Genomic DNA, 13213 nt, shown 5'->3' on the forward strand with positions numbered 1-13213 from the left:
CTTCTACTTCTTGCTTTATTTCAGTTTTATGTGTTCCCAAGCACATGACATCCAACCGTAAGGACTTGAATTTCTCCTAGCTTGTACCAACCCATGGGTTCAATCACACACTTGCATTTTTAGGTGAATGTTCTAATCCATTTCTTACTCAAACCATGGAACTTTAGCATCTTTGAAACCTTCACAGCAAAAATACATTTTACGATGTGACTTGCGGACAAGAAGGAAGGGGAGAAAACGACTGCCCGATTCAAGCTGGCTTAAAGAACTCCTTTCTTTTTTGTACCAAGAAATGCAAGTAGTACAGTGCTCACAGCAAGACTCCTGACTTAGTCCATCTCAGATATCGGAGAGGGAGATGCTTTTTTTTACCAAGTGCAAAGTGGCGTGTTGAACAGGAGGCAAATCTAGAGACGGTTGTCTGTGCACACTGAGGGATGGTAGTCATTTTCTTCTGCAAAAGCCTGCCGGGCATAGTGCCTGCTATTCTGTCTCATAGCACAGGAAAGGGAATGGGGATGTCATTCTTGAAGTGGCTGAAAGTTTTCTTCATAGTGTTGTCTCACGCCACACCTTTAAGACTATTAAAGTTAAGGTACATTGCTAGAAGGATGTGAAAATCTGTGAATCTTAAAATTTTAAAATTTGTAAATAAATCACAACACCCTGAAATAGTTATTACATTTCATATTATGCTTATCTTTATGATTTAAACAGGTATGAAGATGCTATCAATAAATATGATTCTGTAATGAAAACTGAGCCGGAAGTCCCCATTTATGCTACTCGTGCCAAAGAAAGGATCTGTCACTGTTTATCAAAGGTAATTCTGCTTCTGTCTCCCTCTGTAAATTTCTTTAAAACAAACAATCCCCAAAAACCCACAACTACATGAATTTTGTTTTCCTTTCTCCTCTCTAGAATCAGCAGGCTACAGAAGCCATAAAAGTTTGTACAGAAGTTCTGCAACTGGAACCAACCAATGTGAATGCCCTGAAAGACAGAGCAGAAGCGTATTTGCTGGAAGACCTGTATGAAGAAGGTACATTTAAATGCAGTTTGCACATACTTTTTTGTGGGCGTTTAAAATGCAGTCAGTGTGTCAAAATTTTTTAACATGCACTTTGATTCTACACTGTTGTTATCCCTAATCAGCACTGGTAGTTGCAGATTTACAAAAATACCTGCTAGTAATTTTGTCTTGATTAGTAAAAGTGGAATGTACTTGTTTTATCTGCAGTGGAGTTGTCTTTACAACAGTGGGCTATGTTCAGGATGTTTTATGAGACTGTACAGCTTATTCAACTTACTTAAACACATTTTATATAATCGGCAATGTCAGACAATTCCATTTAGAGATAAAAGGTAATTATAGTCAGGGTGATGTAAATCCATTTTAGGAACTCCGTTTTAATGTCTTTAGATGGCAGCATGAAACAATACTGTTCTATCCCCTAGCATATGTTGAGGGCAGAGGAAGATAACGGCCGTTGCTTCACCTCCATGGGTCTCTGTAGTGCTGCTAAGAGCCGTAAACTGATTCTACTCATGAGGAGGCTGCATTTTCCATACGGGGTTTCCATAAAATGCATACTGTTACATGGTCCCATCTATAGCCTTGGAAAATAGGGACTGACTAATGGGTGTCTCCGAGTACACCATTATGTTGTTACCTAGCTTCTTTAAGAGTACTAAGTGCTAATGTGCTATAAAAAAAAGTCTTCAAAATTTAATTTAGTGAATCTCATTTCCACAAGAAACCAGGCTTAAGAAGGAAATTGGACAGTCTGTCTGTTCCACCCCCATGCTCAGTCATGCAACAGTTTTTGAAGCGTTGGGCTGTTCCAGTCAGATGTGGTGAGGGAAAGGACTTTGAGACTTTAAATCTGCAGAAAACTATTCCATTAATTTTGGTACTCATAGAACAATTTTCCTTTTCTGTATTCTGGTACTGGATCTCTTGCTTTACAACTGAACAAAAAAAAATCTTTTCGATTTAAACATTCATGAAGGCAGCTGTTCTCATTAATAGCACGCTCAAATTTTTTGTCTTTTTGAGAAATTAATCACTGAGAGATGATATTGCTCACCTCTTGAAGTTCACTTCAAAAATTTTGTTCTTTTTTTAGGCCTCCTTGACTCAAATGTAAACATGGTATAAAGAGGACTGGTGTAGTTTCAGGCCATCCTCTTCATCAGCCCTGTAGACTTCGTACTTCTGAAGTGACCTAGTCCTACTCCCTCTTTGCTGAGGCTGGCAAGCCTTCTTCCTTCTTATAAGAAAAAGGGTGGAAGACAGCAGCATTTCAGACAACTGATGACCTTTGTACAAAGGGATTGCTTAAAAAAAAAAAACAAAACAAAGTGTGAGGAAAAACTGCCTTTCTGTTTTTCTTAGGGTAATGTTTTTCCATCTTTTGATTGTTTAGAACTGCAATGTCAGCCTAAAAGTAAGGCTCAGGAAGATTTCACAGTGATGAGGTCCCCTTTGGGCATTTTCTCATCTTTTTCTGTACTTCAGTACAGTGGAAGTAAGTTCAGTCAGTGTTGGGAAAAGCAGATTTACAAATTAATAAAAAAACCCACTTCCCTAAAAATAGTTGAAGGTACAGAATACAAATCTACATAGATTACGGCTTGTACAAAGGTTTTTGATTTAAGAGGGAGGAGTATCAGCCAAAGGAGAACCCAAAGAAAATTTAAGGTTATTTTTTCCCCTCAAGGTGTATGCATCTTCAGCTTAGAGGAGGGTACAGAGAGAGGCAGGCCAAACAGGCCCTGCTGTGAGTCCTCTTAGATGTACCTTTTGCTTCTTACTAGTGGACAGAATTGATCTGTTTGTTTTTCTTTAAATTGATGAATCTCAATTTGGGTCTTTCTAACATTATCTTCTGTTAAATCCTCATCTATTTCTGGTTCCTCTAGGGTGAGAGAATCTGGCAACTCTTGCAACTTAAAGGGGGAAAAAAATTTTTGTAACAAGGTCCTGCACAAATGCACAGAGCCAGCTTGGTCTTGTGCTGCAGCAAATGCCTCCCTATTATGGGATATAAGGAAGCGCAGAGAAGACACACCGGGGATCTGGGAGAGCTTATTTCCTGGCCCTGGTTGAGTGGACAACCATGCTAGAGTGGAACGGTGCTCCTCCAAATCCCTGCTGTTTGGCATATCCCCTGCCTTCGTCCTGCCCTTGACAGTAGTGAGATGGTTGTAGTTACACTCCTCCTTCCAGCAGAGCCTCCGTAAACAGTATTACAGTCCATTAATGTTAGTCTGCCTGAAGGTGTCTTCACTTACCCTCAGTTTTAACTGCTATAAAATGATGGCTGATTTCTCTCTGCTGCAGAGAACAGTAGCGTAATTAAAGTTGTAGTCTCATATTTAAAGGGGCGAACTGATTCTCATTCTTCCCTCAAGAAGACTTCAAGCTGGAGGCACCTATTTTCCTGTTTAAAGACAGGAAATTTCAAAGTACTTGTAATTCAGAGCTTTGAAGGCTATTATTGTTAAGTGTTCAAGATGCACTTCAGTATGTATAGCTGAGTTCTGATTCCCATCAAATGGTTTTAATTACTTTATAATCACATGGGATCCAGGGCTTGTCTACTGAGTCAGATGTGTAATGACTCCCTTTCTGGCTTACCTCATAAGTACAGGAGTCTATCTGTCTGAAGTACACAGAACAAGTTTTGTCAAAGAAGAAAGAAGAAAAACCACCTTGCTGTTTCAGAATTGGTCAGGACATCCTTTTTTTTTTTTTCTCCCTCTCCCCACCCTACTACTGTAGAGGAAACAGTCCCTATTTCAGTAAGAGCATAACTGGTTCAGTTATTCCTCTAACAGAGTTGGCATGGACATAGGTTGTCTGCAGTTACTCATGTTTGATAGGAAACTAATTCTGTATATGGAATAATGGCCAATCTTGGTCACTCAGTTTTAAAGATGCAGGCGAGATAGGAAAGCCAGCTAAGGGTGTTTAGAGATACGATGCGATTTACTATTCAAGAGCTTGTGAAGACTCTTATATTGAAAGAAGGAGAGTTAGATTTGACTAAAGTGTTCAAATTGAAAGTGATACTGGAAACTGGTTGTTCCTTTCATGTCGTGGGACAGGATGAAAGGAATCATAGAATCATTGAGGTTGGAAAAGACCTCTAAGATCATCGAGTCCAACCGTCGACCCAACACCACCACCCACTAAACCATGTCCCTAAGCGCCTCATCTACACGTCTTTTAAATACCTCCAGGGATGGTGACTCAACCACTTCCCTGGGCAGCCTGTTCCAATGTTTAACCACTCTTTCAGTAAAGAAATTTTTCCTTACATCCAATCTAAACCTCCCCTGGCGCAACTTGAGGCCAAAGGAAGAAAGGATGCTCTCTGAAATAGCAGGCCAGTAAGAAGCAGCAGTGATTCTTGTGTTGGTTTGAGGTACTAGTGCTTTTAGAAAGAGTGACTGAGAAGAATTGATTAAATATCTCACTTGACATACCGTGAATTAGTAATAAATCTCCTGGTTTCATAGCAAACTTCTTGTGGTCAGGAAGCTGTCACCCTGCTTCCAACCCTCACCCCTCAGGTGGGGACAGTGATTAGCTCTCAAAGGGGAAAATTCCTACACTGGAGAGTACCATCAAAATTGAAGTCTCTTCCAGCTGAGAGAAAGTGCAAAAGGTACTTGCCGTCAGGTGTGCTGGGTGCATTCCCTCTGCGGTGTGCAGCACTAAAAACATACCTTCCCATATGCTTAATACTTGCAGCCTTTAAATAAGGGAGTCAATTTGAAAAAAGAGAAATCAAGTACTGTCATTGCAAATACTTGACCCCTGAGCAGCTTGGTTGCCAGCAGTGGTGCATGCTGTAGATGTTGCGGTGCTCAGTGAAGTTGAGCAATCTGATCTGCATTTGGCAGGATGTTGTGATGGGACCTCCATTATTACATGAAGCAGATTAAGTGCGCTGGTGCTTAAAATTATTGGAGCAGTAAAGCAGTGTAATGAAATCCCTGCATTTTCATTATTTTTATCAGTTTTGACAGCATATATTGGGCACATGCATTAGTGTACACCCTTGTTTGCTGTTTTTTTAATGGCTGGACAAATTATTAAAAATAGCAGCAGAAGCCAAAGCGCTTTGTTCAGGCAGCAAATAACAGTGTCCAGTGATGTGAAAATGAATAGAAATTTTGTTTTCTTTGTAATAGCATATGAAATTGTTGGGGCACTGAAAATACTTTTTGGAATTTTTTTCTTTCCAATAACCAAAACAAGATTGCAGTGGTATCAGATGTCTGGTAATACAAATTCATTAGCACTTCCTGCTGTCTTGCTCAGAAACAGTGAAAAACAAATGTCACACCTGCTGAGAAATAGCATCTGCTTGGAAATAATCTGATGCAAGTACTTTGTATAACTTGAGAAACCTAGGAGACTTGGATCTGCAAATGAGACTGAGGATTATAACAGTGAAAGAAGAGCAGTCTCATTAAAGACTTCAACAGTTGCTTCCCTTGATAAATCTTGATATCAAAGAATATTTAAACTTGGTGTCTTAAGCATTCAGTTACCACTTAAAATAATAATATAGCTTACTTTAAAAAAAAAAAGTGTAGACCTGGAATTTCTTAAAAATTCATGAATACCTTTCTTTCATTCCCGAGAAATGCAACTCTTGAAATAAAAGCAAGAGCATGCCTTTGGAAAAAAAAAAAAATACAACTGTCTGCATATTATGCAGAGGCGTAAAAAGGGAATATTTGTCTTTCACGAACAGCATGAACTTATTGGTAATCTGAAATCCATCTTTATTGTCATTAAAGAGGAAGAGGCTTTCTATCGTGCTGATTGAGTGCAGACTGTGGGAGAAGAAGGAATATTAATTTAAAGACTCTGTATAATGCATCCTTCAGTTGAACAGCGACGTATGGGACTAACATTGTGCAGTGGGCTCTTCAAATACTAGTTGCTGAAACTTGCTTCTTGATTCCTGTCCCAGTCCTACATGCTCGTTATGTTCATCCATGTGAATGTCTAACATTTAGAGAGTGTTCTGACCTGCCGCTAGTAACCTCCCTTCTCCTTCCTTTCCAAAAAGTGTGATGAACCTGAAGAAAGTAAGTTACCTAATTAATATGTGAAAGTGAATCTCCTCTACTCCAAGGTTTTTCAATTTTGAAAAAAAAACCATGGCAAGTTGAAATAAAAGTTTTGCTGTTTATATACGGTAATAGCAAAACTTCAGTTTTGGTGAGTGGTTGAGTTCTTTAAATTGAAGTTGGTAAAGATTTGTGTAACCTTTCTTCATTCACTTTTTTTATAAAAGCTATTAAAGACTATGAGACTGCTCAAGCCAATAGTGAAAATGACCAGCAGATTCGGGAGGGGCTAGAACGTGCCCAGAGGATGCTGAAGCAATCACAGAAGAGGGATTACTATAAAATTTTAGGAGTAAAAAGGTGAGATACTAATATCTGAGATGATGATGTGAAAGTTGGTTATTAAACCAGTACATCTGATCACTTGAATTTGTTCTGCTGAGTGTTAGTTTTTGTTCCTGTATCTTGCTACCTTCACTTTCCTACTGTACTAGTTTAGCAGTGTTCAGCTTTTAAGTAGCATTTGTTTACAATTCCTTTAGAAAGAATGAAAAAAAACCACTGGGAAGGAAGGAAATAAACCCCTTGGCAAGAAATTCTTAGTATAGATGATCAAGAGTCAGGTGAATGAATTGGGGAACAAATGAAGACTGGAAAGAATTACTGAAAGCAACAAAAAATAAAATTGTGGCAGATAGTACGATGGATTGGAAGAGTTTGAAAGGACTAATTGAAAGGTATCTGAAATACTTCTGCCATTAACCTGGAGAAACAGGCAACCTCTCTTTCTAATGAGGACCAAACAAATGTCCAGTTCTGAACTAGTATTGGTGATCCTTCCAATTGTGAGCTAATTTGATCTCTACTCTTTGTGCTTTTTGTTACTCACCTGATGGTAAATTCTTCAGACTGGGAAATTCTGCATAGTAGCTGGCAGTAGCATCTTTACAAAGAAAGTAAATGGGTGGTGAAGGAAAGAGTGAGTAATCTTTGTTTAAAGTTGCAACCTGCTTCCTCTGTTTTTTGTGTAAAGAATCTTCAGTGCCACCTGCAGAAGGTTAACTAACTCATAATTTTCCTGATGCCCTTAATTACTGTCTCAGTGTTTAAAATAAACGTGTAGTTTCAGTAGTGTGGCATATGAACAATTAGAAAATTAAGTTATCTGTAATTTTATCCATCCAGAAATGCTCGAAAGCAAGAAATCATAAAAGCTTACAGAAAGCTGGCGTCCCAGTGGCACCCTGATAACTTCCAGAGTGAGGAAGAAAAGAAGAAAGCGGAGGAAAAATTCATTGATATAGCAGCTGCTAAAGAAGTCCTCACTGACCCAGGTAATGATTGTTCTTACGCAGTGACTTCATTTTTTTTAATTACTTTCTTACAGTAATGTAAAAATGCAGCAAGTGTAAGCCATAACAAGCATTACAGCTTCCCTTTTTCCCTTTCTCCCCTTATCCATCTTGAAGAAGCAATGCACTAATACTTGCATCCAATCTGTTGCATGAAGTCAGATGTAAACCTAGAATTATTTGTTGTGTTTCAGTGACTTTTGTTTAAAGTCAAATAAAAATTATTATTTCAAAGGTCTCTTGTTAGGATATCATCTTGCAGAGATTTCCAGGATTGATTAACTCTGGAGATGCTCACTTGAAGGATGTGGGTGTCTCCTTCTGCCTAAAGTTCTATTGCAAACTACATTTAGATTATAAGAGCACCTGAAGTACTCCAGAGAAGCCCTCAAAATTGGCCCTTGTTGTGTGTATCGGAGCCTAGATGCGTTGTGCAAACAGATGCTCTGCCAACAGAGCAGTTGCCCGAGGGCAGGGGACTGAGTTCTCGGTTCCTGTCGGCCTGAGGGAGAGGATGCCCTTGCTGCTGGTCTGTGACCAGGCTCCTGAGGCCGTCCCAGTCCCCAGGAGCAAGGAGCCCTGTCAGGTCTGGCTGTCTGCTCATCAGCTCTGGAGGAGGGGAAAAAAGCGAAGAGTGCGGTCACTTTCCTGGGAGATCCTGTGGTGTGGTGACTAGGAGATCTGATGTCTGTCTCGCCAAGAGATGAACGGAAGGGTTTGGACCATTTAGTCTCAAGAATGTAATAAAAACCGAGGTGGTGTGGTTATCTCGCCTCCTTTAAAAAAAAAAAAAAAAAGGCAAACAAAGCCAAACAACCAAAAAAAACCAACCCCAACAAAAAACCAACCAACCAAAAAAACCCTCAACCAGAGCCATCTGTTAAGTTCTTGTCTTCAAAGTGTTCCTGTATGGTCACTAGAAAGACGGAAGCAGGTAAAAGATGTAGATATCGGAGGCTTCCGTTTTTATGTTCAACTGTTCAGGATCATCTAAGGGATAATTAGGCAGATGGGCTCAGACTTTCTTGGGGGAAGGAGGGATCTGAGAGTGATTAACTGCATTACAAGCACTTCTGGTCAGAAAACCTTCTTCTGTGTTAATGTGATCTTTGTTCATAATTATGAGCACAAATTAGGAGATTTATATACTGGAAGTGTTTGAGATGCTGTTTGCCCTGTCAGCATCTCCACATGTTCATCTACTTTCTCCTTGACACTGTTGCTTATGTCATGTTTACCATTCCTGTCAAACCAACTGGGCAAGACAAGTCACACCGGTCGTATTTGGCTTTTGTAATGCCATCTGTACTGCTTTCTGTCTCTTCTTACTGTGATGACATTCTCTCCTTTCATCCAGATATTTTTCCTAGGTCATTTTCTGGCTCTAGTGACCATGTTGGTTATGTAAAGAAAAACTATAAAGCCTGCAGGCTTCTGAATCTCTGAGCTTTCATTTGCAAGCTTATTTATCATAGGGCTCTAGTGTACTTTGAGGCCATCTTCTGCATTCCTCCCCCAGCCACTCATGATTCCCCCCTAACGAACTCCTTTGCTTCCCTTCTCTGCCTTGATGAAATGGGTGTCCTGAAAAAGTGCCAGGTGATCAAAAACCTTGTGGCACTTGCAGGCTGCTGGAAAGTTACATGTGGGCGTAAGCAAGAGCGTAGTGGCGTAGCCTGTGACTTGTCTGTGGGTCTTGGGGAAGGCTTTCAACTCTGTCTCCGCTGGACTGGACTACTTAAAGAACACGCTTTCTGCCTCCAGACTGCTGTCCCCTAGACAGCTCTCTGCCTGAATGGTGTGTGGAGAAGATTGAAAACGTTTGGGGCTCTGCCTGCTGACTTTCGTGCTGTTGCTGAATGATCAATACTGGAATGTATTGGTTGTGAAGAATTGGCAGGATACAGCGTGGTCTGTCCTCAGACCATCCTGAGCGAGCGCAGCTATGAGAGAATAGGTCCAATAAACTCAGCAAGGACAAGATGTCCCAATTATTTGTGGGACGCAGTTGGTCAAAGTGCAACTGTCCTGTCCCTGTTGAACTGTCCTGTCCCTACTTAATTCGTTGACTGTCCTGTTGGACAGCCAGGTACTGTCTTGCCTTGTTTTAAACTAAATGACTCGTTTGAAGTTTTTCATACAGCGTTTTCATGGAGTTAGTCTCTTCCTGCTGGTCTCCTGGGCAGCTTTGAAAACCTCAAAGTAATTAGGTTCTACAGATGCTGCCAATACAAGTGATAATTGCAGCTCTCTGGGTTGGGGGGGAGGGGGGGGTGAGTTGGTTATTGGTTGTCAAAGATGCTTGGTGTTACTGCCCTAACTGCTGTGCCATGATTCCACCTTGGTTTTGTTTCCTTCAGAAATGAGGCGGAAGTTTGATGCGGGAGAGGACCCACTGGATGCAGAGAGTCAGCAGGGTGGGGGCAACCCTTTCCACAGGAACTGGAACACGTGGCAAGGATTCAACCCCTTTGGTTCTGGAGGAGGACCATTTACATTCAAATTTCACTTCAGTTAGAGCCAAGACTGTTTCTGGTGGCGGCTGCTGTTTTTTTACTTAATTCGTTGAAAAATAAAAAGTCTCTCAGTTCAAGACCCAAAATCTTAATTGCTAAGGTTGTCCTTAACCCAGAGTCTTACTGCACCAGAAGAAAGCTCCTTCTTTCTTTTTAGTATTCAAAGAGTTTGCTTTGTGGTGAACTTGACAAGCTCGTACTGCTTGGGGGGGGTTTGTTACTGCCTATGTATTTGTTGTGGATATGCAGGACATGTTTATTCCTATGGATGGAAAAAACGGTGAGAGGCTACTTAGGACAACACTTAAACACAAATTTAGGACTCAAGTATATGCTTAAAGGTAAAAATGCATGTAAATATTTTTCTGAATCGGGGCCTAATAAAACGTGGAAAGGGTAGTTACGATAGTTTCTACGTTAACAAATCGTTAGTCGTCGCGCTCAGCAGAATGATCCATCTCTCAGTATTCTTAAAAGGAGGCCCCAGTGACCACCGGCGGTGTTACTGTCGGCAGTGCCGTGGGTAGGGTGAAGAGGCTGCCTATGGAGTGAGTCTGAACAACCGCTCTGAAAGAAGATCGCTTGTAACTAATTGTGTTTGAAAATGTCTACTCGCTTTACTCATTAACCTGAAATGAATTGGGATGATTTCCTTGGTGGTAGTTGTCAAATATGAAAGTAAAAAAATATACCTGATGTTTTTTTGAGAGACTTGTTCTGAATGTGATTTGGGATGCGTAGGTATCATTTTTGAGTAGTTTGCACTTTAACAAAATATCTGCTTGAACTTTGAGCAAAAAACTTTGATGTGACATTTCCCCGACTATGCAGCAGTGTGTTACTTCCCCGTACGTAAACTCAGAACCAGTACGGGTTGTGAGGTGAGCGTGCTGCGGACTGTAGGAATACGATATTAACTCTGGCCTTCCCCCCGTAATGCAGCTTCATTTCTGCTGGGTGATGCAACAGGGAGTCAATACTCACTGTGAAATTGTTTGAAGTAATTTTATGCTTTGTGTAACAGCCACAGTACTGCAAAAACAACTGCCTGTGCGCAAAAAGAGGAACTAGCTTTCCATTAGCCAAAAGTCTGGTTTATTTTTTCTATATGCACGTAGCTAAGATTGGTTTGGTGTATCGATCGAACTGTGTGAATGCGATGTGAGGTACTACCAGGAGCGTAGCTGCTATGAGTGAATAGTCTTCTCATTCTGTAGCCGAACATGTCGTAATTACCGATGAGTTTCATCAGCAGCCATTTTCTTAGAATGCAAGAATTACAGTTCATCAACGTTTTCTTGATTGGATTTTAACTGGAAAACAATAATCAGTTGATCGGAATCTTCTCTCACTTCAGCTCATGGCATTTGAAAGCATAAGCAGCCTCGGTAAAACAAACGAAACTGGCAAATAAGGCCTTCGATCTGAAAGCGAGTGTTTTATTACTGTAACCAGAGTTGCTGTTGAAGCGTAACGCTTGTCTCCTGCCTCAAGTACTTCACAAACATAATTGTGAGGCCGTGTGGCTTTGTAAAATGTTTTCCGACAGCAATTTAAAGGTCAGTGTTTGTTCAGCAGAAATTTATCTTCAAGCTGAAGAGTGAATGCGGTGGTTTCTAACAGTTTATGGTACAAAACCACCCAGCAGCCTATGAAACTCCGGCGTCAAGTATTTTCCAAGTTGAATGACTTTTATGTTTGACGACTTCTGCTTTTGACCTGTCCGAAAGCTTGTTGTTTACACTCTGTAGAGGATGCTCGGGACGCTGTTCACGCTGTTCTAGGCTAGCACGGTTCTCGTAGGACCTCTAGGGCTCAGACATAGGAACTTGCTGCACCGATAAATAACCTGTTACCCCGTGGTGTCAGCCGATGCAGACGGCTCTCTGCGCGTGTGCTTTTTGCTCACGGTAAGTAAAAGGTCGGTAGGTAGCTCTCGGGTACGAGGGTCTCTCTCGGCTGTCGTCGGCCCTCTGTCCCTGGGGGGTGAGCTAGACCCAACCACGGTGGCTGCTGGGTGGCTCGCCGGTTGTACGTGTTGGTGTGCGAGCCATTGCTCTGGGTCAACGCTTTTGTATCGCCCTGTTCGCTACAGAAGGGGCTGTTTTTAAATTAATACTGAATGACCGGTGTCAGCAATATGTCGTATTTTGTACATAGAGGAGTGTTGTTCGGTTTCAGGAAGTCACAATAAATGCCACAGACAGCTATGTTTGTGTGCTAGGGAAGGGCTGGAAGTGATACATCTTCTTTGAAAGGACAGCCCTCGTTCAGCTCTTTCTGTTCTCATCCCTCTCCCTTCTCTCTTTTAAAAGCTACAGCTGAGAAAATTGTTTCCTGGTTGGTTTATTTTTTTTAAGGGAAGGTGTAAGATAGTCCCTCATAAGTGAATTATTCGTACAAGGCCCTGATGTTAGAGCAGTGCGTAGTTGTTTCTCGAAGGCAACGGACAGTTCTGCTGTACGCTGGAAGCGGCCGGGAACAAAAAGGATTATGTTTATTTTGAGAATGAATGGGAAAGGGAAAATTGCATGTTAAGAAAAGAAGAAAAGGCTTGAATGTAGTCGGTGGAAGTAGGAAGACGATCAAATGCGTGAGCGCTGTTCGTGGAGTCCTTCTGTGGAAGACCGTGTCTTGAAAACAAAACCGAAAAACAGCAGTGGAGAATGCGGCTTTCCGCTACCAAGCGGCTGCCGATGGCAAGAGGTGTTACCGCGCCAGAGCTGTTTGAGGGAGCAGATGCTGGCTTTTAGCTCTGCGGTACTTCTGAAAAGACAGGAGGACAAAGTTGTGTTAAAAAGAAAGCGTTTACGTTTCAAGGCTCTCCAGGTGCGGTGATGCGTTTCCTGATGTGACTTCAGAAAACAAAGCGCTGGTAACGCACCGAGCATTAACGGCGCAAGCCGCGTACAAGGAAACCGAATTCGCCTTTTTATTTATTAGTGGGCGTCTGTAGTGCAATCACGTTCAGTAACTGAACGTCGAAGTAAATGTCTTGTTCGTTTGTAAACCCCGGGATGTGCATGAAGCATCCTTACAATACTTGGCCTATGTGTAGATGCAGACTTTCTCTGTTGAATTCTCTCTTTCGGTTTTAATAAACTACTTTTTAAGAGCTCAACTTGCGACATACGCAGGAAATGTGTCAGCTTAAACTTTAAAAAAAAAAAAAGCAAGCTTGTCGTTTCAGTTTTCAGACCAGTGTTTGGATTAAGACTTACTCTTCTGGTTGGGGCTGTGATGATTAGG

The 13213-nt window shown here is 41.3% G+C and overlaps 1 protein-coding gene across 1 annotated transcript in view; it reads left to right on the forward strand.

Moving 5' to 3' along the window:
• Nucleotides 1-10261, forward strand: part of DNAJC3 (DnaJ heat shock protein family (Hsp40) member C3) — a 30342-nt gene extending 20081 nt beyond the window's left edge. Inside the window, exons 8-12 of the mRNA XM_009275814.1 lie at nucleotides 718-823; nucleotides 922-1042; nucleotides 6324-6456; nucleotides 7282-7430; nucleotides 9809-10261. Coding sequence (XP_009274089.1) covers nucleotides 718-823; nucleotides 922-1042; nucleotides 6324-6456; nucleotides 7282-7430; nucleotides 9809-9966 — 667 coding nt within the window. The 3' untranslated portion in view covers nucleotides 9967-10261. The remainder of the gene's footprint in view (nucleotides 1-717; nucleotides 824-921; nucleotides 1043-6323; nucleotides 6457-7281; nucleotides 7431-9808) is intronic.
• The last annotated feature ends 2952 nt before the right edge of the window (nucleotides 10262-13213 follow it).

The sequence above is a fragment of the Aptenodytes forsteri genome, unplaced genomic scaffold (genome assembly GCF_000699145.1).
Source record: "Aptenodytes forsteri isolate BGI_AS27 unplaced genomic scaffold, ASM69914v1 Scaffold161, whole genome shotgun sequence".
NCBI classification, from domain to species: domain Eukaryota; kingdom Metazoa; phylum Chordata; class Aves; order Sphenisciformes; family Spheniscidae; genus Aptenodytes; species Aptenodytes forsteri.